The sequence below is a fragment of the Pezoporus wallicus genome, unplaced genomic scaffold (genome assembly GCF_028554395.1).
Source record: "Pezoporus wallicus isolate ANWC-B61680 ecotype Strahan unplaced genomic scaffold, APGP_CSIRO_Pwel_v1 scaffold_7392, whole genome shotgun sequence".
Taxonomy (NCBI): Eukaryota; Metazoa; Chordata; class Aves; order Psittaciformes; family Psittacidae; genus Pezoporus; species Pezoporus wallicus.
The window spans coordinates 586,711-612,137 of NW_026639923.1; the positions used below are offsets into that span (position 1 = coordinate 586,711).

At 54.9% G+C, this 25,427-nt stretch overlaps 2 protein-coding genes across 8 annotated transcripts in view; one reads left to right on the forward strand and one right to left on the reverse strand.

The window, feature by feature from the left end:
* TNRC18 (trinucleotide repeat containing 18) overlaps positions 1–6,633 on the forward strand; it is a 55,903-nt gene extending 49,270 nt beyond the window's left edge. For all 4 annotated transcript variants that reach the window (XM_057416806.1, XM_057416807.1, XM_057416809.1 and 1 more), the window contains 6 exons: positions 792–908; positions 1,035–1,199; positions 1,698–2,992; positions 3,330–3,566; positions 4,058–4,132; positions 4,675–6,633. In XM_057416806.1, coding sequence (XP_057272789.1) covers positions 792–908; positions 1,035–1,199; positions 1,698–2,992; positions 3,330–3,566; positions 4,058–4,132; positions 4,675–4,881 — 2,096 coding nt within the window. In that variant the 3' untranslated portion in view covers positions 4,882–6,633. The remainder of the gene's footprint in view (positions 1–791; positions 909–1,034; positions 1,200–1,697; positions 2,993–3,329; positions 3,567–4,057; positions 4,133–4,674) is intronic.
* A 1,628-nt stretch (positions 6,634–8,261) lies between these two features.
* SLC29A4 (solute carrier family 29 member 4) lies at positions 8,262–16,311 on the reverse strand. Of its 4 annotated transcripts, XM_057416852.1 has the most exons (11): positions 13,716–13,803; positions 11,709–11,878; positions 11,250–11,381; positions 11,030–11,143; positions 10,822–10,950; positions 10,331–10,405; positions 9,781–10,046; positions 9,564–9,699; positions 9,118–9,305; positions 8,709–8,949; positions 8,262–8,634 (listed from the first exon to the last, which is right to left on the reverse strand). In XM_057416852.1, the coding sequence occupies exons 1-11, from the start codon at positions 13,742–13,744 to the stop codon at positions 8,492–8,494; spliced, it is 1,623 nt and encodes a 540-aa protein (XP_057272835.1). In that variant the 5' UTR covers positions 13,745–13,803; the 3' UTR covers positions 8,262–8,491. The 4 variants fall into 4 exon arrangements, with proteins under 4 accessions (XP_057272835.1, XP_057272833.1, XP_057272832.1 ...); XM_057416850.1 differs by lacking the exon at positions 13,716–13,803 and adding an exon at positions 16,168–16,311 and having other exon boundaries at positions 9,564–10,046; XM_057416849.1 differs by having other exon boundaries at positions 9,564–10,046.
* Between the last annotated feature and the right edge of the window lie 9,116 nt (positions 16,312–25,427).

The following is a 25,427-nucleotide window of genomic DNA, read 5'->3' on the forward strand; positions in this document are numbered from 1 at the left end:
GGGGATACCTTGAGATCTGCTGTGAATGTCCTGGGGGTCAGAGACTGGCCCATTCCTCTCCACTGGGTCATGATGCTGGTTTAGTAACATAGAATCATAGAATAGTTAGGGTTGGAAAGGACCTTAAGATCATCCAATTCCAAGCCCCTGCCATGGGCAGGGACACCTCACACTAAACCGTATCACCCAAGGCCTCGTCCAACCTGGTCTTGAGCACTGCCAGGGATGGAGCATTCACAACCTCCCTGGGCAACCCATTCCAGTGCCTCACATCTTCTTGTCCAGGAGATGCGCTCTCATAGTTAGACGTCTGAGCAATTAAAATACCAATATTCAGCACACTTAGACTCAGAATTAGCTTCAGGCACCAAAGATTTCTGAGGTTGTGGAGGTTTCTAAATCACCTTCATACTCGTAGCTTTGCCTCTTACACTCCCCCGTCTGGTCCCATTAGAAAGTCAGTGAAGATCCCTCTGCTATGGCCTGTCTTGCTTTTGTGCTTCTGGTTGCACTATGTGTGTCTAAAGGAAGAATTGCAAGTTACAAACCAGTGAAGCTGATGCCAGAAGAGATGGTGGGAACACAGCTTATTTCTCTTGGAGAGAAGGGGCAAAGCAGCAGCTTGTGATTGCTAAGAGTAGTAGCAAAATGCTCTCCCTGCACAGCCTAGGAGAGGTGGCGATGGGAAGCTTTGGAGTTGTTGCAGGATCCCTGCCTTCCCCTGTGTCCGCACTTCCCTGACAAGGAGTTTGTACTCCTAATTCCATCTTCTGCTGTCCCCCAACCCACAGGAGCCCTGGATCTGGAGGAAGATGGTGATCTCATCACAGTAGAGTTTGATGACGGGGACACAGGACGTATCCCACTGTCTCACATTCGGCTTCTCCCACCTGACTACAAGATCCAGTGTGAGTCTTGCTGTTCAGTTTTTTGCATGACATTTCCCTCACTATGAAATACAGGGAGTTTCAGGCACCTCCTTCTGAGACTCTGGGATGTTTGACTACATTTGACATCTCTCTGATCTATTCCAGGTGCTGAGCCTTCCCCAGCCCTTTTGGTGCCCAGCACCAAGCGCCGTAGCCGTAAATCCAGCAAAGACACTGGAGAAGGAAAAGAGGGAGCTACACTAGGATCAGAGGAGCCTGTGTCAAAGGGCAAAGGCCGAGGGAGAAAGCCAAGTGTCAAGGCAAAAGCTGGTAGGTTGTTACCACTGCCGGACCTGGAGCTGAGATTCCTTGCACAGCTCTCCCAGAGTTAGAGCTGCTCTTGGGGCAAGAGTTGAAGAGGAATGGATGCACTGCTTTAGTGCTGAGCCTGCATGCATCAGCTTCCTCTGCTGTGGCTGCAGTTTGCAGGAGTCTGGCTCAGAAGCTGGCCTGCACTGCAGAGCCCAGTCCCATTTTCAGCTGAGCATCTCAGCAGCCATCAGTTGGGCCAGAGATGCAGGAGATCTGCAGTTTGGTTCCCCTGCAGTCAAAGCAGCATCAGTCGGCATTGCCCGTCAGCTGCTCACAGGTGCTGGCATCAGGTCAGGCTGCCTGGTAGGACCTGTGCCTCCTTGAGGATACCTGAGTGGTCAGGAACAAGCCAGCCCTGGCCAGAGGCTGGTCAGCGTTGGTGTCTGGTTATGTCTGAGCTAACAAAGCCCATCTGGATGGATACCACCATAGCTTTGTGTTTCCTCCCCTCTGCAGAAGAGGCTGCCTTGCCAGAAGAGAAGGATCAGGTTGAGTCTTCACCTGTGACCTCCTCAGTCCCGGAGAAGCCAGCCAGCTTGGGCAAGCCGAGCATGAAAGGGTCACGAAAATCACAACCGCTGCCAACTGGAGGCTCTCCTGCTCCCACAGAGGAAAAGAGATCAAAAGCCAGCAAAATGAAGATCTCCACTAAGCTGCACAGCCCCCCACAACCCACTTACCAACCTGCTGTGTTTGGCAGCATCCTCAGCACAGAACCCTACAGCGACCTCCCTGGGACACTGGCTGCCTTCAGCTCCAGCGATGCTTCAACGTCAAAAGCCAAGGCCAAGAAAGGGCGGCCCACAGAAGAGACACAGGAGTTTGGCACCATGGTCAAGGCTCAGAGGAAGCATGAGAATGAAATCCTGATCAAACTGGACCATGAGGGTGTGATGTCTCCAAAGACGAAGAAGATGAAGGAAGCGATGAGGATGCTGGAGGACTCATCCCTAGCCAGTCGCAGGGATGGCAAGAGTCTCTTAGGGCTGGGCTATTCCCCTGCAGTGGGTGTGGAGGGCAAGCAGAAATCTGCTCGAGCCAAAGTGGCTGATGGAGACCCTTCCCCTGCCAGCTTTGGAGGGAAGTTTGATGGCTCGGCAGAGAGCCTCACTGCTTCAAAGGACCAGGAGGAAAAGGCAGCAGCTCCAGCAGCCGTGGAGGAATCTGAGAGCAACAGCAGCGACAGCAGCTCGGAGTCAGAGGGAGAAGAGGAGACGGGGAAGAACCGAGGGGAAGCCCAGGACAGCAGCTCAACCAGCTCGAGAGCATCCACACCCCTTTCCTCCTCCAACTCCTCCTCCTCTTCCTCTTCTAGCAGCAGCTCCTCTTCCTCCTCCTCTTCCTCCTCTTCTTCAGCCTCATCAACCTCTTCTTCATCGAGCTCCAGCTCTTCCTCCTCCTCCACTACAGATGAAGACTCCTCCTGTAGCTCTGACGACGAGGTAGCTGAAGCCCAGCCAAGTTCCTCCGTGCAGCAAACCCTCCCACCCAAGCCAACCAAGCAGGCAGGGAAATCCCGTGCGTCCTCCCACCCGCAGAGCCAGAAGCAGCCGGCACAGCAGCCGGTGCAGCAGCCGGCACCGCAGCAGAGCGGCAACAAGAGCAGGCCCAAGAAGCGTGAGGGCATCCACCTGCCCACCACCAAGGAGCTTGCCAAGCGCCAGCGCCTGCCCTCCGTGGAGAACAGACCCAAGATCGCTGCGTTCCTCCCCGCACGGCAGCTCTGGAAGTGGTTTGGGAAACCCACACAGGTAAATGGAGCTTCTCCTTCCCCTTTGTAGTGCTTGGTGCTGGCGTTTGCATTGTGGTGCTTCTTACCTTGCCCTTTCCCTTCTCCTGGGGCGGTGAAGCTCTGCTGACTGTGTGTCCCCAGCTGAGATCTCCAGTTTGCAAGGAGATTGGGGTTAGTCTTCACTGTGTCTGGGAGAACCATGGTGTGTCCCTCTGCCCGTTTTCCTGTGGGAGTGCCTGCGAATGCTGTGGATCTGCCTTCAGCAAAGGGTGGGATGCAGGAGAGGGCAAGCAGTGGTGAGTAAGGAGAACTAGGGTAATCCCTGGTTGCTCACCTGTGTGAATCTCTCTTGGCAGAGACGAGGAATGAAAGGGAAGGCCAGGAAGCTCTTCTACAAGGCCATCGTCCGGGGCAAGGAGATCATCCGCATTGGAGACTGTGCGGTGTTCCTCTCAGCCGGCCGCCCCAACCTGCCCTACATCGGCCGGATCCAGAGCATGTGGGAGTCGTGGGGGAACAACATGGTGGTCCGAGTCAAGTGGTTCTATCATCCAGAAGAAACCAACCCTGGGAAGAAACTCAATGAAGGCAAGGTAGGCTGGTGTCCTGTGCTGAGAGAGCTCTGCAAAGCTGCTTGTTTCCTCTGGATTCCAAGGATGAGGAGGCATCCATGGCCCAGTTACTGGTACCATAATGTTTCCTCACTGATTCATGTTTTGAGGGCTGCCTGTGGTGTGGAAGAGCCTGATGTTTACCTCTTGAACAGGGGAAGGGTGGGTTTATCACACTAGGAAAAGACTTTTGTTGGAAATAAAGACTTTTGTGTTGATCCAGAAAGAGTAAAAGAGTGTCAGGAGCCAGATTGAGTTCTCCTGTAGTGTAAGAACTACTGGCCTGGTGCTCAGTGACAGTCTTGCACACATGCAGAGTGTGATTTACAGTAGGCTCTTAGTATTTATTACCAGTGGCTGGGGACAGAGGTTGAGACTTTAAAGGTACCCTGTGGTGGTAGGAGGTAATAGCATGGAAAACCCAACTCACTCACCTGCTTTTCATTTCTGCTTTCTCCTCCTCCTGGACACAGCGCTGGGATCAGAAGTCGGGCAGGAGTCTGTCCACAGCTTTGCAGGCATCCAGCCAGAGGAAGGACTTTATGGAGGTTGGTGAGGTTGGGAAGGGATGCTGGGGACTTAGTAACAAATGCTGCTGGGGAGGTGCCCCCTGAGATTCTCTGGCTCTTACTTTTTGTCTCAGCTGCTGAGTCCTCAGTGTCCAGGATTTTGGATGGGTGTTTTGGGAGGGCGGGATTAGCTGCATGTGCTGGGGGCTGGGAGGAACAGGGGGGTGGTATCCAGCTCCCATCTCTGAATTGAGGATGACAGACTCCTGGCTTCTGTATTCCCCTGTCTGTGTGCTCAGCAGACACGGCATTCTCATCAGTGGGAGCTGAGTGAAAGCAAGGAGGGCTCAGGTTTAGTTTGCTGGGTGGATTGTGTCCACTGTGCCCATGGGCCCGTGCAGATTCCCAGTGTCCCTCCCTGGGGCTGGGAGTGGAGATGAATAAGGAGTTCTGCTCGAGTATGAGCACAATTCCTAGCCAGTCATGATGGATGTTTTCCCTGCATGTTGAAGGTGATGTTGTGAATGCTGTGAGATCTAATTGCTGCTTTTCTTTCCATCTCCCTCCTTCCTGCTACACAGCGAGCCCTCTACCAGTCCTCCCACGTGGATGAAAACGATGTCCAGACCATCTCACACAAGTGTCTTGTTGTTGGCCTGGATCAATATGAGCAGATGCTAAAGACAAAGAAATACCAAGACAGTGAGGACCTCTACTACCTTGCAGGGACCTACGAGCCCACTACGGGCATGATCTTCAACACCGATGGGGTCCCTGTCATCTGCTGACCGCCCAGGGGACACGTGCCACCCCCTGGGAAGGGACGGGACAAACCTGAGGACGTGCCTGTTCAGACCACATGATTGTTTCTTTCAATGCTCATGAATTCTGTGTCACACTACGGACAGGAGAGCGCGAGAGACAGGAGGAGGAAGGAGAGGGCTGAAGGAAAGGGGTTGGGGAAGCAGTTTCAGGACTTGAGGAAGATGCTCTTGGGAGGTGGTGGCGTTTGAAGCCCCAGGCTCTTCTGGAAGTGGCTTTAAGTAAGGTGACACTTGACCAACTTCTTCCTTCCTCCTTTTGGTCCAGGAAAGCACATGGGTCTCGTGATCATTTCACCAGCGGGACCCCCCCCCCCAGCAGGAGGGATCCCTTTTGTGTCATTTGCCCCCATCGGTAACTCGGAAGCCGCCTGTATGTGGAAGGACACCTGACAGCCTTCTGCAGACGCTCCTCTCCGTCCTTATATTCCCTTTTCCTGCTTAGTTCCGCATGACCCTTTAGGAAGGACAGGGTGAAAGAGAAAGGAGATGAGTCTCTCTCAGCGCCTCATCTCGATCCTCTCGGCGCCTTTTTGCAGTTCCCTTCCCCTGGAGGCCCCAGCAACACGGAGCACGAAGGGGCAGAGATTCCCCAGCATAGAGATGGCAGAAGAGGAAGGCTGGGAAGACGAGCCAATACCCAGTCTGGATTGCTGCCTTCCCACTGCCTTGAACAAACAGTCTGGACCTACTTCCCCTGTCATTCTGTGTCCCTCCTGCCCTGGAAAAGGCACTGGGGGAGCAGGTGCATGGCGAGGGGTTGACGCTTGGTGAACAAAGAGCTCATCTTGGAGCATGCAGTGAAGGAGGGCAGGATATCACTGGGAAAAGCTGCTGCTTGGTGCTTGGAGTGCAGGAGACCATTGGATTTTGGCATCCCTCACCCAGCTTTATGCCCTATGCCTTGCCTGAGCAGAGATGTGGAGCTGCTGGAAGGCCCTTGCTCACCATTTGAAGGGAATGAGGATAGTGTGAAGCCTGACCATCCCCACCTGTGGCATTGCCACAGCCAGAGCCCCGCTGCCACCCTGGGCTCAGGATGGGACCATCCAGCTCACTCCATCCAGCCGTCCAACCTCCCCACGGCTCCAGGAGAGCCACCACCACCACCATCACCTCTGCAGAGCTGACCCGCTGCCTCGCTCCCGCTGGGCGCATCCCAGACCTTCGGCATCACCAGGGTTGGGACAACTGGAGGAGAACCACGCGACGACGGAACATCCTTGCACTTAAAAACACAACTCCAAGAGACGCACTGATCTTTGCAACCACCGACTCGCACTACACATTGCCAGGACGTGGAGCGGGGCCCGGCCCGGGCTCCGGTGGGGAGACGTTTAGGACAAGGACAGATGGAAAACTCTCCACCCTGGTACTGGAGACTGGAGGCCAGGGCTTGGGGGAAGGGGGGGAGAGGGTCACCCCTCCAACGCTACCCCTCGTCCTTAAAACAAACCACATGGTGCTGAGCTCGTACCATCTCCAGCCCGGGCCGCCGGCGCCGTGGCGCGTAGCGACGGTTCTAACCTGTACAGTTTTAATGTACCGAAAGACTCGTTAAGCCCCTCCTGTATTATAAGACTTTAAATGGATTCAACTTTTTAATTATAAATATAAATATATATATATAAATATAAATATAAACTTTTTAAAACTGTGAAAACAAAAATTATGGAATTATAAAAAAAAAAAGGAAGAAAAAAGAAACCAAGGCAACAACAACGACGATAACAACAAAACCCCAACTCAAGGCCCAACTCCACGGCGAGAGAAAGGAACACAGTCTGACCTTCAGAATCTTATTTTTTATTTCCTGTTGGATTGTGATTGTAAATGATCTGGGAACAGGCACACATCACACCCACCCCCCCACCCCCCCCCGCTCAACGTGTACTGTACTTGTAGAAGCAAATTGTGTGAGCCTATTTTAAAGAGCGAGAGAGAGCGCGCGCGAGAGAGAGAAATAAGAGATTTTATGCTAATGTTAAATAGAAAGCACTTAAAACCCACTGCCTTCTATGGAACACAAGGATATTTCAGACAATCGAGAGGAAAGGAGAGCCAGGTTTTTGTCTTTCTTTGTTTTATGTTGTTTTTTTTTTTGTTGTTGTTGTTGTTTAAAACGATTTTTTTGGCATTCTGTTTGTTGGAGAACTCCGTGTGATCTTTTCTTTTTTTCATAAAAAAATAACAAAAAAAAGAAAATTAATTGAAAAAAAACAAACAAAAAAACCACAACCAAAAAAAGCAGCCCCACGAAGCATCTGTTCTTTGTCTCACTTCTAACAGGCGGGTTTTGCCTCCCCTTGGGGGTGATGGTCGCCTTTTGGCTCAGCTCTGGGGAGACCCCATCCCTCTGATGGACAGGATATACCCTGACACACAGGTCCTGTGGGGCAGGAGGGGCGCGAGTGCTGTGACCACACTCCTGCACCCTGAGCCCTGCAGGAGTGATGTTTTGAGGGTGAAACACTGAATCTGCTCATTCTGTTGGGGCTTGGCATGGTGAGACCCTGATGTGTTCATGGTGCCAAGCCTGGTGCTCGCTGCCTTCTCCATCCCTTGGCTTTGCTTTCTTAGGAGGTGGCACCACCGACTCCTGGCACAGTGAGGTGCTGCCGGTCCCAAAAAGCATCAGCCTCTGGTGTTGGCACCTTCTCCAGCTGGTTTCTGCTCTGCTCAGCCCATTCCTGCTTGCTGCTGCCTTCTGCAGCACTTCGATGGGACCTGGTGGCAAGTCCAGCTGCCCCAGGTGACAGAGGGGACCCGGGAGATGGGGAGCAGCACAAGGGGTACCCCAAGACCCCACAGGCCTGGAGCAGGCATCCCCACGTATGTGTTGGCTAGCTCAGCCAAGTTGGGCATCATGGCAAAGACATTCGATACAGCATCAGCTTTACTTGCGGCCCTTGCACTAAGCCCTGAAAGCTCAGCAGTGGCATCTGCAGTGCTGTGGCATTGAGACCCACCTCTGCCCCATTGCAGTGGGGCAGGGGAAGACAAGACCCTGCCTCTCTCAGAGTTTGGGGGGATGGGAAAATCAAAACATAACCCAAAAAAAGGTGGTTTTGTGAGTTGGGTTTTTAACACAGCAATTGGCACATCCGGGGAGGGATTGTGATTTCAAGCTATTGGTGAAAACCTGCAGTACCATCAGTGAAAGCTGAGACCCACCTTCCAAAAGCCATTGGGGACTGAAGGAGCTTTTCCTTCCTCTCTTGCTCCTCCGTTTCCTCACCAGCCCTTCATCACCCTCCTCCCCAGTGCTGGTCCTGTTCCCTTTGGCATCTGGCAGTCTTTTCTTCCTCTTGGCAATGGCTTGGCTCAGAAGACACCCCCTTGCCTATCACTGATGGGGAGCCCCCCAAGAGCAGTGTCACCCTAAAAGGTGGCCCTGAACAGCATGGGCCATTTTGGATGCCACAGCTCCATGCCAACAGGATTCTGGTCCCTGTCCTCCTTGGGACAACTTTCTGGCTCCAGCTTCCCTCCCCATGGAGGGACATGGACCAGGCGGGGCAGTGGGGACCATGGTGGGAATAGGTCCCATCGTGTCCCCGTCACCCTGCCATGGGGCTCAGTACCCCAATGTAAAGGAGCTGTTGGAGGTCTCGGTGTAGAAACAGCTGCTGTGGGATGTACTGGTGAGGCTGTAGGCAAAATAGGCCACAGCTGAGCCCAGCGTCAAGCCTGTCATGTAGGACACGGTCATGGTGTTCCCTGTGGGAAGGGACACAGGGTGTCAGGGTGCTCTGGACACCCCACATGGGATTCCCAAGAGGGCTCGGTCTTACCTGCCAGCTCCCGCTGCTCCGGGCTCACTTTGCCAGCAGCCAGGATCATGGGAACGCTGCCGAAGTAGCCATTGGTGATGCCCATCAGGAGGGAGAAGATGCAGGGCCAGGCAGGGTGGCCAAAGGTGGGCTTTCCATTGGGGTAGACACACATGATGAAGAGGGGGATGAAGACCACGCGGAGGCAGGAATAGACGAGGAGGTGGGTTCCTCTCCAGTCATAGGGCAGGGCAGCCAGGATCTGCAGCCAGGGACAGAGACCATGGGGATGGTGAGCAGGCTGGGGAGGGCAACGTGGTGCCCAAAATGGGGCAGCATGGGGTGGAAATGACCCTTGGTGGAGCCAAGCGGCGTTGGAAGAGGACACAACAAGAGGAGCCCATTGCATTGGTGTTGGCCTCTCTCCTACCTTGCCCACGAAGTCGGAGAGGTTGAAGATGGCCATGATGAGGATGGGGAGCCATTCCCCCAGCGTGCAGTTGTGGATCTCCGACTCCAGCCCGGGAAAGAGGCACAGTGTGATGAAGTAGGTCATGGCGATGGACAGCATGTAGGCCCAGATGAGGCGGGACACGACGTAGCGGTAGAGCAGCATGTCTGGCAGGGATGGGCAGCACAGCTCAGCCAAAACCTGCACTTTTCCTCCTTTGCAGAGCCTCAGAGGGGTCTTGCCTGAACCCCAAGCAGTTGGTAGCTCTCTAACCTCATCCAAAGATGAGATTACCCCATGGGTTTGGGCATCGAGAATGGGATGACCGTTCCCCAACTCTCTGCACCACCAATTGCTCATTCTCCCCTGCAAAATACTGTAAACCCACCCCATTGGCACTGCTTGCCCCCAAACCCATCACCCACCTCTGAAGCTGGGCCAGCTCCTCTTGATTTTGGGCTGAGGGACATCGAAGCGCATGTAGGTGCCGCTTCCAGCCAGCTCAGCCTCATGGCCCGGGCTGCCCCGAGGGGGACTGGGCTGCCCCCACTGCCTGTTCTCCTGGATGGGGGGAGAGGGGACACCAGTGCTGAGCTCCGACGGGACCCCGGGGGCCAGCGGGGGAGCCCACTGTTGGCTTACGAAGCGGATGTCCTCCGCGGTGACATCGTGGTGGACGCGGTAGCCCGTGCCGTGGTCACCGGCGCCCCTTGCCTCGGGGAGACCCTTGCGGGAGCAGGAGGTGTAGTAGCGGACGAAGCGGGTGCGCTTGACGAGGAGGTGGAGGATGAAGCACGTCAGCTCCATGCCGATGGAGATGAAGAAGAAGATGACCGTGTTCTCCTTCTCGTCTGACAGCAGCAGCTTGGTGAAGATGCGGCTGAGCGAGATGATGACCCCGGCGGTGCCTGGTGGCAGGGGAGAGCCGTGGGCTCAGGGACACCCATCAGCTCCCTCCTGCATGCGTGTGATGCTCTATGTGTGGGATAGCCACCAGTGGTGATATTGGTGATCTCGGTGTGGCAGTGCCAATGATTTAAGCACCGTTAAACACCTCAGTTTGCTGTGGGGGACCCTGATCTGTTGGCAACCATGCTTGGGCTGTGCTGGGGACAGTGGGTTTGAGTCACTGGGGCAGCAGGAGGGTCCCCCCCAAAGCAATCCCAAATGGATGTGGACATGGGATACTTACTCTCTCCCGTCATCACCCCCTGCGTGTAGCGCTTGGGCAGCAGCCCCGTGTAACCGTAGAAGCTGGATTGCTGCACTTCAGGAGAGATGCACAGAGAGGACAAGGAGGGTTTATTGCAGCAGCCGAAAGGCCAGGGAGAGGGAAGAAACCCATGTGCTAACCACCTGAGAGCTGCCTCCTTCCCAAAGCATCCTTGCCCCAGAGAAGGGGGCTTTTTGCCCTCCCTTGGATGCCCCACCAGGAGCAGGGCCTTGGGAAGCCACCATAGTGGCCCAAATGGTTTCAAAGCCATCGTAGTGGCCGGGATCAGTGTTGGGAACCAGTGCAGAGTTTGGTGCTGGTGGCCCTGGACAGAGGTGGAGGGGATGGAGCAGGGACTTGAGTATCATCTTACAGTGATAGCGATCACAGTGTCCCAGGGTACCATGGCTCTTGGGGATGGGGCTGCTCTCCCACCGCTATCTGAAGGACACCACCAGTGTCCCACATACCTGTGCAGCCAAAGGCCACCACCCCGACAGCCACCAGGTTGATGGCATAGGCTTGCCTGCGGCTGAAGAGCTCCAGCCACACATCGCAGATGCTGACAAAGAGCAGTGGCCCCAGGGCGAAGAGATAGCCTGCGGGTGGGAGATGGAGGTGAGGGATGGGAGGCACAGCGTGGGGCTGTGCCGAGGGGCACAGGGACCCCCCACTCACCCACAGAGATCCGGGTGTGCAAGCTCAGCAGCTCCACCAGTGCGTTGTTGAGGATGACGGCCACCAAGGCCACCAGGATGTAGGTGAGGCTCATGTCGAAGACGATGGAGGTCCCTGTGGAGAGGCAGATGATGGGGAACGGATGGGTCCGGCTCCTGTGGAAGCAGCGCCAAGTTATTCCCAGTTTTGGGGTGCTGGGGAAGTGCTGCTGGAGACCTACCTGGGTATTTATGGTGTAGGTAGTCCACGTCGGTGATAAAGCTGTTGTACGGCAGGAGAAATCCCACCCCGGCCAGCAGCATGGCAAAGTAAATCCCATGGTATCGATCCTGCGGCTCGGGATCCTCAGAAACTGCCCCAGAAAGGGAAAGAAAGAGGAAAAGAAGAGACGTGACAGCGGCACTGCTGCCCCCCCAGGACCTCCAGCAGAGCCCAGCCTTGACGGTGCTGTCACATCCACAGAGCAGCATCGCACAAAGAAACGGGCCCAGGACAGGGAAACTCCTTCCCTAAATGAATGTATTTCACATGGGCACAAACAGGTTGCCAAAAAAAAAATGCCCGTTTAGGTCATTTTGTGCATTTTGGGCCATTTGTGGCTATTCAACCCATCCCAGGAGGCTCCTAAATGGATGGGAATGCAGCAAGGAACCCATCTCCTGGCTGTGCCTGCCCTCACCCGGCTCCATGAAGGTGAGGACGCCCTTGGCCTGGCTGCCCCGCTGCAGCTCGTCCTCCTCCAGCTGGTAGCTGTCAAAGCTGAAGCTCATCACCACGTTCCCCTCCGGCGTTCCCGCTGGGCTCAGCTCCTTCAAGCGCTCGGATCCCACTGAGCCCATCATGGGCAACCTGAGGGGGAGAGCGGTGACAAGGGATGGGTGACCCTGAGCCTTCACCACCCCGCTGGACCGCTGCAGATCCTGTGGGCTTCATCCACCTGGAAAGATGCTTTCCCTAAGGAAAAGGGAGGTCTTGGACCCACTGGGCAGGGATTTGAAAGGTGAGTGAAGAGATCCACCGGGATGCTCCCAGTGCCAAACACTGGTGCCATTTCCAAAAGCAATGAGAGAAATTAATGGGGGAAAAGCATTCCTGGAGGGTGGATGCTGAGGAAGATCCTCGGGACGTTCTTGCTCCGTGCAAGCAGCACACGCTTCCTCTGGTTTATGCCCCTTTTCTGCTGCCTGGGGCTGGGGCAGAGCCATTTGCCTCAGCAAATGCATTTCTGCAGCCTTTCCAGGGAGAAAAGATGGGATGGGACCTTTCTTGTAAGGTGAATATTCCATATCTTCTCCAAGGGACCATGGCACAGCAAGGAGACAGCTGCCAGGGAGACCACAGGAACCTGAGAGGATCCACATCAAACACAGCCCAAAATGAGCTCCCCAATGTGATGCTCCAGCATCAGCCTCCCAGACCTCGGTTCATCCCTTTGGGACCAAGCCCAGGCCCTGGGGTCTGCTCTGCCTTACCAGTACCAGTCGCTAGATGCCAGCCTGCCCCTGCTCCCGCAGCCCACCCGGCCGGGGAAGGCGGGGGGGTGATGCTGCACACACGATAAATCTCCTCCAAGACAGCAGCTTGAGGGAGGCAAAATCAATGGCAGTGATTTCTCTGCTCTCCTGCCAGCCGTGGCGTTTGCAGGACCAGGGGGAGTGTTGCCAGCATCTCCCTTGGCTGTTTGTTAGATAGGGGGGGACCCTGGGGTGGATGTCAGATGTGGTACCCACCGACCCTGCAAGCACCGCTCCAGACCCCAAAACGGATCCGCTCACTGTGCGGCGCTGCCACATCCCCGAGGATGTGTGGAGGCCACAGTGCCGGTGGGGGCCTGGATGGGGCCAGGATGCACCCGAGACCCCCCCATCCCATCCCATCCCAGAGCATCATGCACAGAGCATCCCCCGTGGGGCAGATTTTGGCTGGAGACATCGCTGCTCATAGAGGAGCTGGTTGTGATTCCCACCTGCCTCTGCCTGCTGCTACCCCAGGGAATAAAACGCCGTGGGAAGCATCCCCCGGGATGCCGGGAGAGCCTGTTGAAGGCTTTTTCCACAGCAGAGATCCCAGCTGGAGAACATGCTGCCTGGAAACACCCTGTACCTACTGTGGCCCAAACTTCTTGGGGCCAGGAGCGGAGCAGGATGCGCTGCGCAGCGGTGGTGCTGGGTCAGGTCTGCCTCCCTTGCTCTGAGCATCCCTACGCTGTTGTAAAGCGGATTTTCCCCTCCCTTTGGATTTAAACCCGTCTCCATGGGTCTTGGGCCCTGCTGCCCTTCTGTACCCAAGGTGGGAAGAGAAGGGGTTCTCCATCACGACCAGGGATGGGAGATCTCACCCGGGGACAGGACAGAGCAACGTCCCTATCCCTGCTGTACCCCGGTGTCAGTGTACACACACCCCACACCCCCCCATCAGGGCAGAGAGGCGATTTTCGCTCCATCAAAAGGGTCCCCCGACATCTTGCAAGCAGGGAAGTTGCAACGAGGAGCAGGAATTCCGCATCCCGCATCCTCGGGATGAAGGAAACGCTCCGCGATGGACGGAGCCGGTGTCCGACCGCGCCCGGGGAGGATGCCCGAAGCCGGCAGGGGATGATGGATGGTCCATGGGGCTGGGGGATGCAGCTTCCCCCCGCCCCGTACCCCGTACCCGGCCGTGCCCAACAGGTCGCGTTGGCTCTTACCTGGCTCCGCCTCGGCGGCTCTGCGGCATCACCGCTCCGCTCGCCCCGCTCAGCACCGGCGGCCGCCGGGCCCCGGCCCCGCCATACCGGAGCCGGCAGCGAGTGCAGCGGCTGCGAGAGAGGAGCGGGGCCGGCCCCGGCCCTGCCTCCGCCCGCAGCTCCTCCCCGCCCCTCGGACCCCCCCCGCCCCGAGCCCCGGGGGCCGCAGGAAGGGGTTTTCCAACGAGCAGAGCGCATCCCTACCCCGGTCTATAGGTACCGCCCATGGGCACTGCCTGTAGGAGCCGTGGGGGGATTTTGGAAGCCTGGAGCTAATTACAAAGGTGGATTCGTTAGGGAGAAAGCCCTGGGAATTTCCTTATGGATAGGAGGTTTGCATGGATAGGGTCCTTCCCGCGCTGTAAATGGTTTTGGCATAATACGGGGGTCAGCATGGGCTGGGATGCACAGGTAGGATGGATGGATGGATAAGTGGATAGATAGATAGATAGATAGATGGACAGAAGAATAAGAACAGTTAGATGGACAGGATGATGCATGGATGGATGGATGCAAGCTCTGGCTAGCACAACACAGCTTTCTGGGGAAGCAAGTGGGGTACCTCTGCTCCCCACCATAACCAACCAGGGGGTGGAAGCAGAGGAGGGAGGGAACCAACAGCGTGGGGCAGTGGGGACCAGGAGAGAAGATGTGTGTCCTCAGGGAGGATGCTCCAGGCAGGGACACCATGGGTGTCCCCATCTCTCCTGCGGGGTGAGCTGGCCGAGGCTGTCGGTAGCATCACAGGGACTGGATGCTCCTGGGTTTTCCCACTGGAGCAGCAAGGGACTGGGAGGGGGGGACACAGGACAGGTTCCCCCTCTCACCTTGCTGGGTGAGGGTCCCCAGGACCAGCTCCTGCCGGGTTCTGCTCACCTGGAGGGCGGCAGGGGGCAGGAGGCACCGTCCGTGCTCAGGCACTGGGGCTGCAGCGCGCCGGGGCTGGAGATGGCAACGTCCCCGCAGGCAGTGCGGGCTGCGTTGTGTAAATCAGTGCATGGGAAACGAGGGATGGAGCCGGCTGCGAGCGGGGCTGAGCCCGACGGGGCTCCTGCAAAACCCATCGCAGGCAGCAAAGAAACCGGGTGGAAATTCCCATCCTTTTTTCTCCAGGATTCGGCTCAAAACAACCCCGACTGCTCCCCCCCGCCCCGTGGCTGAGCACTCGCACAGCTCAGTGCACCAGGGCAAGGCGGAATTCAGCTGGTTTTGTTCAGCTCTCATTCAGTAGAGTCATAGTAAAACCCCAAAGCGCTGCACTCCTTTTGGGGTAGGTCCCCTCACCCTATACCAGACCCCATCATCCCCCTCCAGGGTTAAGAGGCTTACGAAAAGGGGGTGACTGTGGTGGGGGTGCCAGCCTATTCGGTACCCAGACAGCGCGAGAGCTGCACTAAAAGAGCAGGATGAGATGAAGCATCTGTGCTCTCGCCTTTTCACGGCTCACCGCTGAGGCCCTGCTGCTTGCCAGGCAGCATTACTCACTGCCTTCCGCAGGGATTCTCCCCAGGAGCCGGTTCTCCCCATCCCGAAGCCCCAGGTATGGAGCTGGAGGGGGGGGTCCTTTAAAAGCGACTGAGCTCAGGAGAGCATCTCAGCTCCCAAATGCATTTGGTGCTGGCTGAGCCGCAGGGGAGATGCCGCAAGCGAACACTCTATGGCAAAGAACAAGCTCCTGAGTTCCACCATCCTGTCTAAAATCACGACCTCCTCATCCCTATTTTGGGGGACAATGGGGTGCACTTTGTGCTATGGGTGCAACAGAGCTGTGTTGGGGTACCCTAAGAAGCTTCTATGGCTTGGAGGGCTATAGGGGACCACAGGGAGATGAGTCCATAAGGGAGAGCTCAGAGTCCTTTCCTCTCTGCTTCCATATCCCTAAGGGCAGTTCCAGCCCCACCAGACACCATTCACTCTGCGCACAGGCAGGTTGAGCTGCCCCTTCCCTATGGAGCCATAGGGGGATCCCGTGGGCTGAGCTCTTCCATTTTTTAAGCTGGCCCTGAATAATTCAGCCCTGATGGAGCTGGCGCGAGGCTGGGGAGCTTGGATGCTCCTTGGGTTTCTGCTTGACCCACTTTGGCAGCCAGGAAAGCCTGCCAGGCACGATGCTCCGAGTGCAATGGGGCAAAGCTGGCCAGAGACCCCATCCCATGCACCCATCCCCATCCTGGAGCCTTCCCCTGCACCCTACATCCAAAACCAGGGGCCACAGAGCATCCCTGCACCCACACCCCAGCTTCTTAGAGGCATTTTTGCCTTCTCCCCTTTCCCTGCCTTTCCCAGCTCCTGGCTTGAGCAGTTACATCCCAGAAGCATTTGCTGGGATACAAGGAGGGATTTGCTCCGCTCTGTGAACCAACAAGCACCCTGCAGCCACCTCACCACGGGTCCTTGCTATTCAGAGCCTCACCTCGCTTGCCTGGAGCCTGGTCGAGCACTGATTAATCCCACAGGGTGGAATAAGACGCTGCAGGCTCATTTGGCTTGGAGATGCTGGATTAGGATGGGCTCCAGCAATCCTCTGTGCTGCAGCTTTCTCTTGCCCTTCCAGCTTCATTAATCAGTGCTGCTATGGAGGTGAGAGGAAGGAGAGACCTTTCAGGTGCTGCATCCCACCCCACTGCCCAAACACCCCCCCCCCCCCCCCCCGCCCTTGGGCTTTAAACCCTTGGGTACCACAGGAAGTGGCCGTCTCCGTTATCCCCATCCATATGGGCACAGCAATGGTCCATCCCTTGGTTAAGGAGTGACAAAGCAGCTCCTGATCCAAACCGTGCTCATCCTGGGCAGCCTGTGCCCAACTTCATGTCCCCTCTGGACCAGCCGGGGTGGGTGACACTACCTAGGACTGGGAAGAGCCATAGGGATGAAACATCCAAACCCTCCCAACCACCCTGCACATCCGTCTTTCCCACTTCATAGGAATGGGACACCATTCCCAAGCCTGCACCCCCCTCTTGGAAAAGCTCCGTTAAATAGCATTGCAGCCTTCACATCCTTCCCTTGGGGTCTCTCCCAGTGCCAGCCAAGCGTGCAAGTGCCGGCAGCGGGAGCATCCTCAGCAGCACCGGCTTTGCATGGATACAGCAGGGATTAATCAGGGATGTTGTCTCTTGGCTGCAGTCACACTTGGGGGATTATCGGGGGGCCTGCAAGGAGCAGGCAGGGAATTTGCTCAACGCAAGCAGAGGGTTTGTCACAATCCGATTGGAGGCGAACAGAAATCCCCAGTGCTGGCGGGAGCACGGCACGGGTAATCCGGGTGGATTAACGGAGTTTCCCTCAAGCTTTCCAACAGGACTGGGATGGGAGGATGGATTGCTCTCGGCCCAAAGTACTGGGTTTAAACACTCTGGGGAGCATCAGCTTTGGGGCACCCAGCTCTCATCCCAAGGCCATGGAGCAACCTCTTCCATGTGGATATCCCGGTACGTGGGTGTCCCCAAATAGGTTAAACCAACCTGGGAGAGTGGGGCAGACCCATAGAGGGTGCCACAACCTTTGCATGTCCCCCCTTCCCTTCTGTGCTGGAAGGGATTTGCATCCCTCATTAATTAATCCAAGAGGAGCTGCTAATTCAGCTCCTTGATTGCAGCTTTGCATAATTGCTGCATGCACGGGATGGGATGGAAGAGGAGACAATCAGCGGCGGGTGCAGAGGGAACAAGGGCAGGGAAGGGCTGGTTCGGCTCCCACTCACCCGGCTTTTAGAGACCCAGGCTGGGAGAAGAGCTCTTCCTTTGGAGATAGGTAAAGGTGACAGAAACCCTTGGGCCTGAGCCCCTCTGGTGATGGGGAAACAGGGAAAGCCCAAGTTAGAGGCAATGCAGCCCCTTGTGCTGCCCTTATCCCTCTGCTTCCCTCTTCCCAGTGCCCAAGCCTGCCTGTGGGTTTCAGAGTGAACACTGCACCAAGGCTGGAACTGGATGATCTTCAGGTCCTTTCCAACCCAAACCAGTCTATGATTCTATGGTGAACAGTGTAAATGCATCCTCCGGAGGCAATGCCCCTACCCAATGGGTACATTTAGCCCCTCTGGCCATAAAGGCTGTTAACTCCCTCTAAAAGAAGACCCAGAAGACAGCAAGCAAATCGATGCTTGCATTGATTTGTGTGTTATTTCATCCCTCTCCTCTTCCATCACTTCCATCGCATCACTCTCACCCCTCCCTCACCCCAAAAGCTGAGTGGCAGAGCAGCAAACAGCAGCAGACAGGCCAGCCCCACAGCTCCCTATTCACATCCTGCCCTGCGAAAGAAAAGAGCTACTTTCAGCTCCAGCCTTTTCTCTAGACAAACGCAACTCCCTTCACTGGCCCCATAGCGAGGGCTGAAAGGGGGGCTGGCCCCACCACCCCTCTTAATCAGTGGGGACATGCATGAAGCTTAATGCTGTCGTGAGCATCTCGGTGCTATTGACACACATGGTGCATTAAACGCCTTACAGAGGATTTACATAAGCTTGGGGAGGGAGGAAGAGCATGAAGAAGTGTCGACAATGGGCAAGTAAATGCATTAAAGTGCTTAGAAAGGGGGGGGAGAAATCTGATAAAGGAATAAACCAGTTAAGGGAATATATTACTCATAGCCCAGTTATGCAAATCCTGCCTTATAGGAAATCCTCTTAAAGCGATCACCTGATTGTGAGTTAAATTCCTAATTGAATAATAAAGGAATTATGTATTTCGGCCCTAAAGGCACAAAGATGGGAGCCCACGTGGATGTTCACTGGGGGGTGTGGGGAGAAGGGGCTTGGAGCAGCAGCACCATCCAGGAGGGATGTGATGGGAGATCTGGGGCCAAGGGATACGGGCTCAGAGGGATGCCTTTGAGGGCAGCAGAGGAAAGCTCTGCTGGGATGGGTTGAGGAAGGATCAGAACCACAGCATCATTAGGGTTGGAAGGGACCTTTGGCCATCATCTAATCCAAAAGGACGGTGCCCGTGGGGAGGAGAAGGACCTGATGATCTCCAAAGGCTCCTCCAGCCCCAGTTGCTGCAGCATCCCAAAGGATGAAGATGCACCAAAGTGCCCTGGAGCTACAGGGATCACAGCGCCAGTGGGCAAAGGGGGATTTGGGGGTTACAGCAGCCCCTAACGCTGCTGAGGAGCAAAGGGAAGGGGCAAGCCCACTGCTGCCATAGGTCCTGCAGCCCCGTGCCCCCCCTGTTCTCCCACCCGGAGCCGAGGGCGATGGCAGCATCATCGCTCCTGCCCTTCCCCGTGCTAGGAAGAAGATGCAGATGCATAAACAAGGGAGAAGGAAAGGCATCACCCGGCCCTCGAGAGGTGATGGAGAGCAGTGGGAATGACACGCACTGAACCCACAGCCTGGATGGGGAGAGGAGGGGGGCAGAGAGAGAAACAAAAGAGCTATAAATAGCCCTGGGAGCTGCCTTCTTCCCGGAGATCCGTTTTTCTACCCAGCTGCTTCATTTCATACCAGGATTATTTATTTATTCCCCCCCCTTTTTTACCCCCCTTTCTGTTTACTGATGCTCAAACCCAACCCCACTGCTCTGCCTCTTCAAAGCGAGTTAAAAATAGAACCCAAAAGCCCCCAAAACATCCAAAAACCAAGAGAGGAAGAAGAAAGCCCCCCCCCCCCCCCCCCCCCCCAATGGCTCCAGCGCTGCCTTGCTCCAGCTCTTTATAGGTAATTGAATATCCCAGAGTGCATCTGCTAATGCAAACTCCAATATAAATAAGCAGCAGAGGCAGCAGCTGAGAACACAAAGCCAAGAGCGGGGCTGCCAGAGGCTTTTCATTAGGCAGGATGGGGTTGGAGGGCCAGGCTGAGGGTGCAGGGAGGTGGGTATTGAGTTATATTCACCCCTATGCCTTCTTTAAAGCCATAGGGACAGGGGCAAACCCCCCTGATTCCCAGGGGAGACCCCTGCACCCCTTAGCCCAGCTATACCCATACAGAGGAGCTTGCGGTGCCTGTGCCACCTCCATTCAGCATCCTCCACAGCAGCAGAGATGCTGGGAGCACTTCAAGCCTGCAGAAGCCATGGTTCTGTGTGCCTTGTTTGGGTTCCCAAAAGGCTTTTAATAGCCGATTTCAGGTGGTGAAAAGAAATAGCTGAGTCCTGACCTCTTGAAATGCGAATTGCCTTTTGCCTTGGGAGACAGGAAAGGCTGTTTCCTATCCAAAACATTAGAAAGGAGTGAGATAACGTCTCCTGGCTCTGCCTCCCTGCTTCCATTTGCAGCACTGGTTGCAGGTGGGAAGAGATGCTGTCTGCGAGTCCCCTGTGCTTGTCACCCACACAGAAGGGACTCGGGGTGCCGAGAGGGAACCTGGAGCAGAGAATCCTGTATCCCAGTGGTGCACAGGGAGCAGGGCTTGTGTTTCCTTACAAACCAGACCCACTCCAAGCAGCAGTTTCGCCCCTCCTGCCAGGACTCAATGGGAAGCACAGACCCCGGCTTAAAGACACAGCTAAAGGCACCACCAGGCTATAGCCTGGCCCCACCATCATCTCCCAGCTCCTTCTCCAGCCTCCCAGCAGCTTTCCCAGGCAGGAAGCCCGTGGCACTCAGAGCAGCCAAGAGCCCTCTGGATCCCGGGGCTGCCTTTGCCCTCATCCGGCCTCTGAGCCAACACCGACCATTTACAGCTCTTGCTCTGCTCAGTCATGGAGCACCGGTGCCTGCTCAGGGCACCTTCTGTGCACTGAAGGGAAAAGGGAAGGAGCAGGGGAGAAAAGGCTGGGATGCTCCCATGAAATCAGCAAGGATGCTTTAAGCAGGGGAGAAGGCTGGGAAGCTGCCAGAGAAGGGAGGAAAGAAGACGGATGCCCCAGGGGAGTCTCCGAGGTAAAAGCAGGGATGCGTCAGGGGGAAAAAAGGCTGGGATAGGAGCAGGGCTGCTCCAGGGTAGAGTACATGGATACTGCAGGGGGAGAAGGCTGGGATGCCGCCGGGGATGGAGGAAAGAACATGGATGCTCCGCGCAGGGAGCAGGGATACGCACCGCGCTGCGGGACCCAACACCTAGCGGCATCTAGCGGCGGAGCGGCCCCTCCGCTCCATCCAGCACCCCCAAACCTTCCCCTCACGGTCCCCCCGACTGCCCCCCACTGATAAAAGGGGTTGGGAGCCCGTAACTGGAGCTGCCGCGGAAGCAGACAGCCAAGAGCCAGGAAAGGGTCTGCAAGCACCACTCGCTGCCCTGAGCAGCAGGAGGGGAAGGGCAGGGACAGGGGAGATGCTGAGCAGGGACCTGACACACTGGTACCCAAAGGCGATGGCCTGTACCCACCACATGGACAAAGGTGGATGCGTTCATGTGGACGAAGTGAGTCCATTCCCCTGCATCACTTGGCTCTCCCCAGCACAGCCCCAGCTCCAGATGCAAACAGGAGCTTCTGTTCCAGGGCTTCTCTTGCCCCTGCAAAGCAGTATGTCTGTCACAATCCTCTAACTTATTTTATGGACTCACACGGGCTCCAAATCCTTCATTATAACCTGTAACTTAGTGAAACTCACTGCTAAAAAAAACCAAACCCCAGCGAGGTGATGGAACAGGAGGCATCAGATGTCCTCAACGCCAGCAGGCTGGGCAGAAAGCCCTCATTAAATCACATCAAGCCATTCATTACCTGAGGAAATCTCTGCCCTTACCATTTTGCTTACTGGAGAACATTCCACTCTTTGCAGGCAGGAGCAGAGGGGCAGCTGGACCTCCTGAAGCATCGGTGGGTCTGGATGACCATCAACATCCAGGGCACAGTAGACAAGAGTTGTTGGCACGACCACCATGACTGGGAGCTGTTGCTGAATCCCCCAGCAGCATCTCAGCTCTGGTTTGTTCCAGGCAGAAGATGGGCAATGGCACCAGCAGCAAATGAACTGCTCAGAAACACACTGCCTGTTGTACCTGAAGCAAAGAGGCACATAAATGGCACTGACAGGACAGCATCACCCCCCAGAGCCAGGTAAGGAAGGGAGAAGCTCTGCAGCTTCACAGCCAAGGCCTTGCAATGAAGTGGGCATGCAGAACACCACGGGATGGTTTGCGTTGGAAGGGACTTCCAACCCCCTGCCATGGGCAGGAACACCTTCCACTAGAGCAGGTTGCTCCAAGCCCCATCCAACCTGGCCTTGAACAGTGCCAGGGATGGGGCAGCCACAGCAAACCAAGGACAGCCTCAGCCTCACGTGCTCCACCATTGCTATCAAGAGCAGAGAGGCTTTTCCTCCTCTCTTCTACCCCAATCAAAGTGTTTGTCATGGCTTTGCAAGAGGAAGGATGCACACAGAAGCAGGAGGTGCCTCCTCACCCACCCATACAGGCTCGCTTCAGATCTTCCTCCTGGGCTTGAAGGCGAGAAGCAACAAGCTTGAAGTAACCGCACAGTAGTTGAAGCACTGCTTCAGGTATGATCCATGAAAGCAAGAATAAAGGGAATTACCCAAACCCACCTGAGGAGCAGGAGAGGGATGCACAAATGGAAGTCCTGCGAGGAGCAGCTCTGAGGAGGAACAAGAGGGAAAATTACATTTGCAAGCAAAATGTACCAGGAGAAACTCTGCTCGTCCTTTCCTGGCCCCAGCAAACCCCAAGCTGGGAGCCTTTTGGGAGCAGCTACAAAACACAACCAGAACCAAGGCTTTGGTGCTCTGGTTTGGGCCACAGGGTACACGACACACGCAGCATCACGCTGATGTTACCCGGCCCCATCTCCAAGCAGCAAACAAAAGGAAGAAGACACAGAGTATTTATGGCAACACAGATTTAATTTCTTAGGCAGTTATAAAATTACAAAGAGCGATGGGCAGAGGTGGGAGCCAGACACTCGGTGAGGTGGAATGTTAGATATTCCCACTTACCAACACAGATACACAACAGAGAAAGTCAGCACTGCAGGATGCAGGGGGGCTTTTCCCAGGTAAGGAAGCAAATGCAAGGGCAAATAGGTCCAGGTAGACAACGGGTTTAGTGAACAGCCCATAGAAACCCAGAGCTACAGGCTGGGGAAGCGCTCCTGAGAAGTGAGTTGGACACATGCAACAGGGCAGGGGGAGTGAGGGCGCAGATCACTGCGGCCACACGGTCAAAGCCACAGCACTGAGACACCTGCAACGGGCACAACTGCAGCTATTCGCGAGCCAGAAGGAAAACCTCTTGTCCATTACTTTCAAGGCAGTGTGAGATGAGGTGGGGCAATCGGAAGAGCGTTCAAATGAAGGCATGGCATGGTTAGAAAAATAGGAATCTGCTGAATCCCTTTGGTTGTGCAACGGGAATCTGAAAGGACTTATTTACAGTCAGAGCCACACTCCCTCCATTGGAAGCCTGTGACGGTGCAGCATGGATTGCAGGAAGAGAAAGGCCTGTTCTGCACGTGTGGAGAAGACACTGCCTTGCTCCCAGATGTTAACAGGTTAAATCTGTCAGCCAGCACAGCTGGAGCACAGAATCAAACCTTCCGAACCTCTGCAGTGATTTCAGCCCACCAGTGCCTTAGACAAAGGCTCCTTTCGCTCCGCAAACAGGAGCGGAGCATCTGCACACACCAGGGGTTTACTGAACAGCTCAGCAGCCTACAAGGGAAGAAATTCTACCCTCTTGCTGCATGCTGTTTTGGTGCCAATACTGTTATTAGAGCCAAGGAAGCACAGAATGGGATGTAACATAGAGAGCTCTTTGCTGAGCAGCTTCTCCGGGCTCTGTGCTAACCCCACTCACTGAGCTGGTGGTTCTCCCTCCATTCCTCCCTTGTTACTATTAGACATAGGTCATATAGGAGTTTCCCCTGTCTCTGTATTAGGGGCCTTGTCAGGTATTTGTCTGCATTCAAGCAGACTTGAAAAGCCACCACCTCCATCCCCACCCTCTGCAGAGGCCCAAGACACCCGCTTGCATAGGACCTGGAGCAACAAGGTACATACACACACAGGATCCCAGAGGCAGCACTCACACAAATGAACAGGGCCTCAGAAGGAACAGCTTTTACCAACCTCTTCATGCATTCTACTTCCTGCTCCTGTGCCAAGCCCAGCCCTTTAGCTGCTAGATTTGTATCTATCACTTGTATTTTGGAAACAGGGACATAAGAGACCAGAGATAAGAGATTTCTGCCTCACAACTTGAAATAAACACACAGATGCTGAGACAGGAGCCAAGTATGCCTGCTCACTACCTATTTGCACATCAAGAGGAACAGCTCCTTCCCCATAGTACTCACTGGGAACAGATTCCACTGCAATCTAAGACCTGAGTTTAGGATTCCAAGTTTATAAGTGCTCCCCCCCTCCCCAGCTTTGGTTGGGTCAGTTGCCCATCTCTGTCCCCAGCCCTCTACCCAGTTAAAAAGCTATCAAGAAGCACAGCCTGTGTCTAGACAGACACACACACAGTCACAGAACAAACACTGTCCTTCCAAGGAAGGTCAGTCTAAAATGAGGGTGGCTGTAAAGGTGTTCCCATATCATATGACTGGAAGCCCATGGCCACAGGGCTAGAGCTTCCTTGGCTCACCCTGGGGAATCCAGGGCTGTTAGACCAGCAGAACGTAAGTGCTCAGATGCCACCTGATCCACAGAGCGTAACAGTGCACTCGTGTGCTGCATGCTCAGGTGAGGATGCAGCTGCAAACAGCATTTCTGGTATGTTTAAATAAGAAAGACATTAAAGCCTTTGTGTTATTTGGATGAGACCCCAACCTGAGGGGCTTCTAACTTTGGTAGTGTACCACAACAGGGTGGCGACCGAGGACCTCAGGCCATCAGAGGGAAACTGTATTAGTCATGCTTTGTCTGAGACAAAGTTTACATCCTCATACAATGAACTTAAGCTACTGTCACCATTCTTAAATACACTGTCAGTGGGGACCAGAAGCTACCTATTCCACCCCATTAGTTAGTGCTGCTCACTAACCCCCGAGTATCAATACTTCTGCTCTCTGCACGGCACAGGAGCACACAACAGCACATGGGAGGCACACATACAATGAATATAGGATCTCCAACTCACCTGTGGAAGATTGTGAGTTAGGGAGGGGGTAACATTAGTATGATACATGACCTCAGTTTTGAGCAGTGAAAGTAATTATATTAAGGGGTATATCTTACTATGCAAGACAGCCTTTGTTAACACTCAAGAGATGTACAACTTGTGTGCTTAGCAGACCTGTGCTTATGTGTGTTTACTGCTAACTCTAACTTGTGGAGCCTGTGCCAAGCCTCCAAGTTCTGTTATCAGGAATGTTACCAGCTTTAGTCTGGAACGAGCAGACATCTGACAGCTCCTGGGTGGTTCTGTTTGCCAGCCAAGCTCATCCAGCTTGTATTTACTTCAAGACTTGTAGTTTACTCTGCAGCCACAGCAAAACTGATAGCACTTGCAGTAAAAAAAACCCCAACAACATAATAATTCCAGACCATGGAATTTAGTTGTTAGCCAGAGACTAAATTCAAGACTAAGCAAGATTTCAGCATGGCGCAGTGGTTTGCTTTGGATGCCTTTGCTTCTGGAGAGGACACCACAACCCACTCCAGCCAACTACTTTAGGCCAGTCAAGGGTTTTCAGCAGCTAAACAAACCTGATCCCTTCTCTCCCACATGGGCTCGTGTTAAAGCATCTTCCACTCACACAGACTAACAGTAGCCTCACTGATGCAGGCAGCTACCACAGCCTTTAGAGGATGGGGAAGCACACC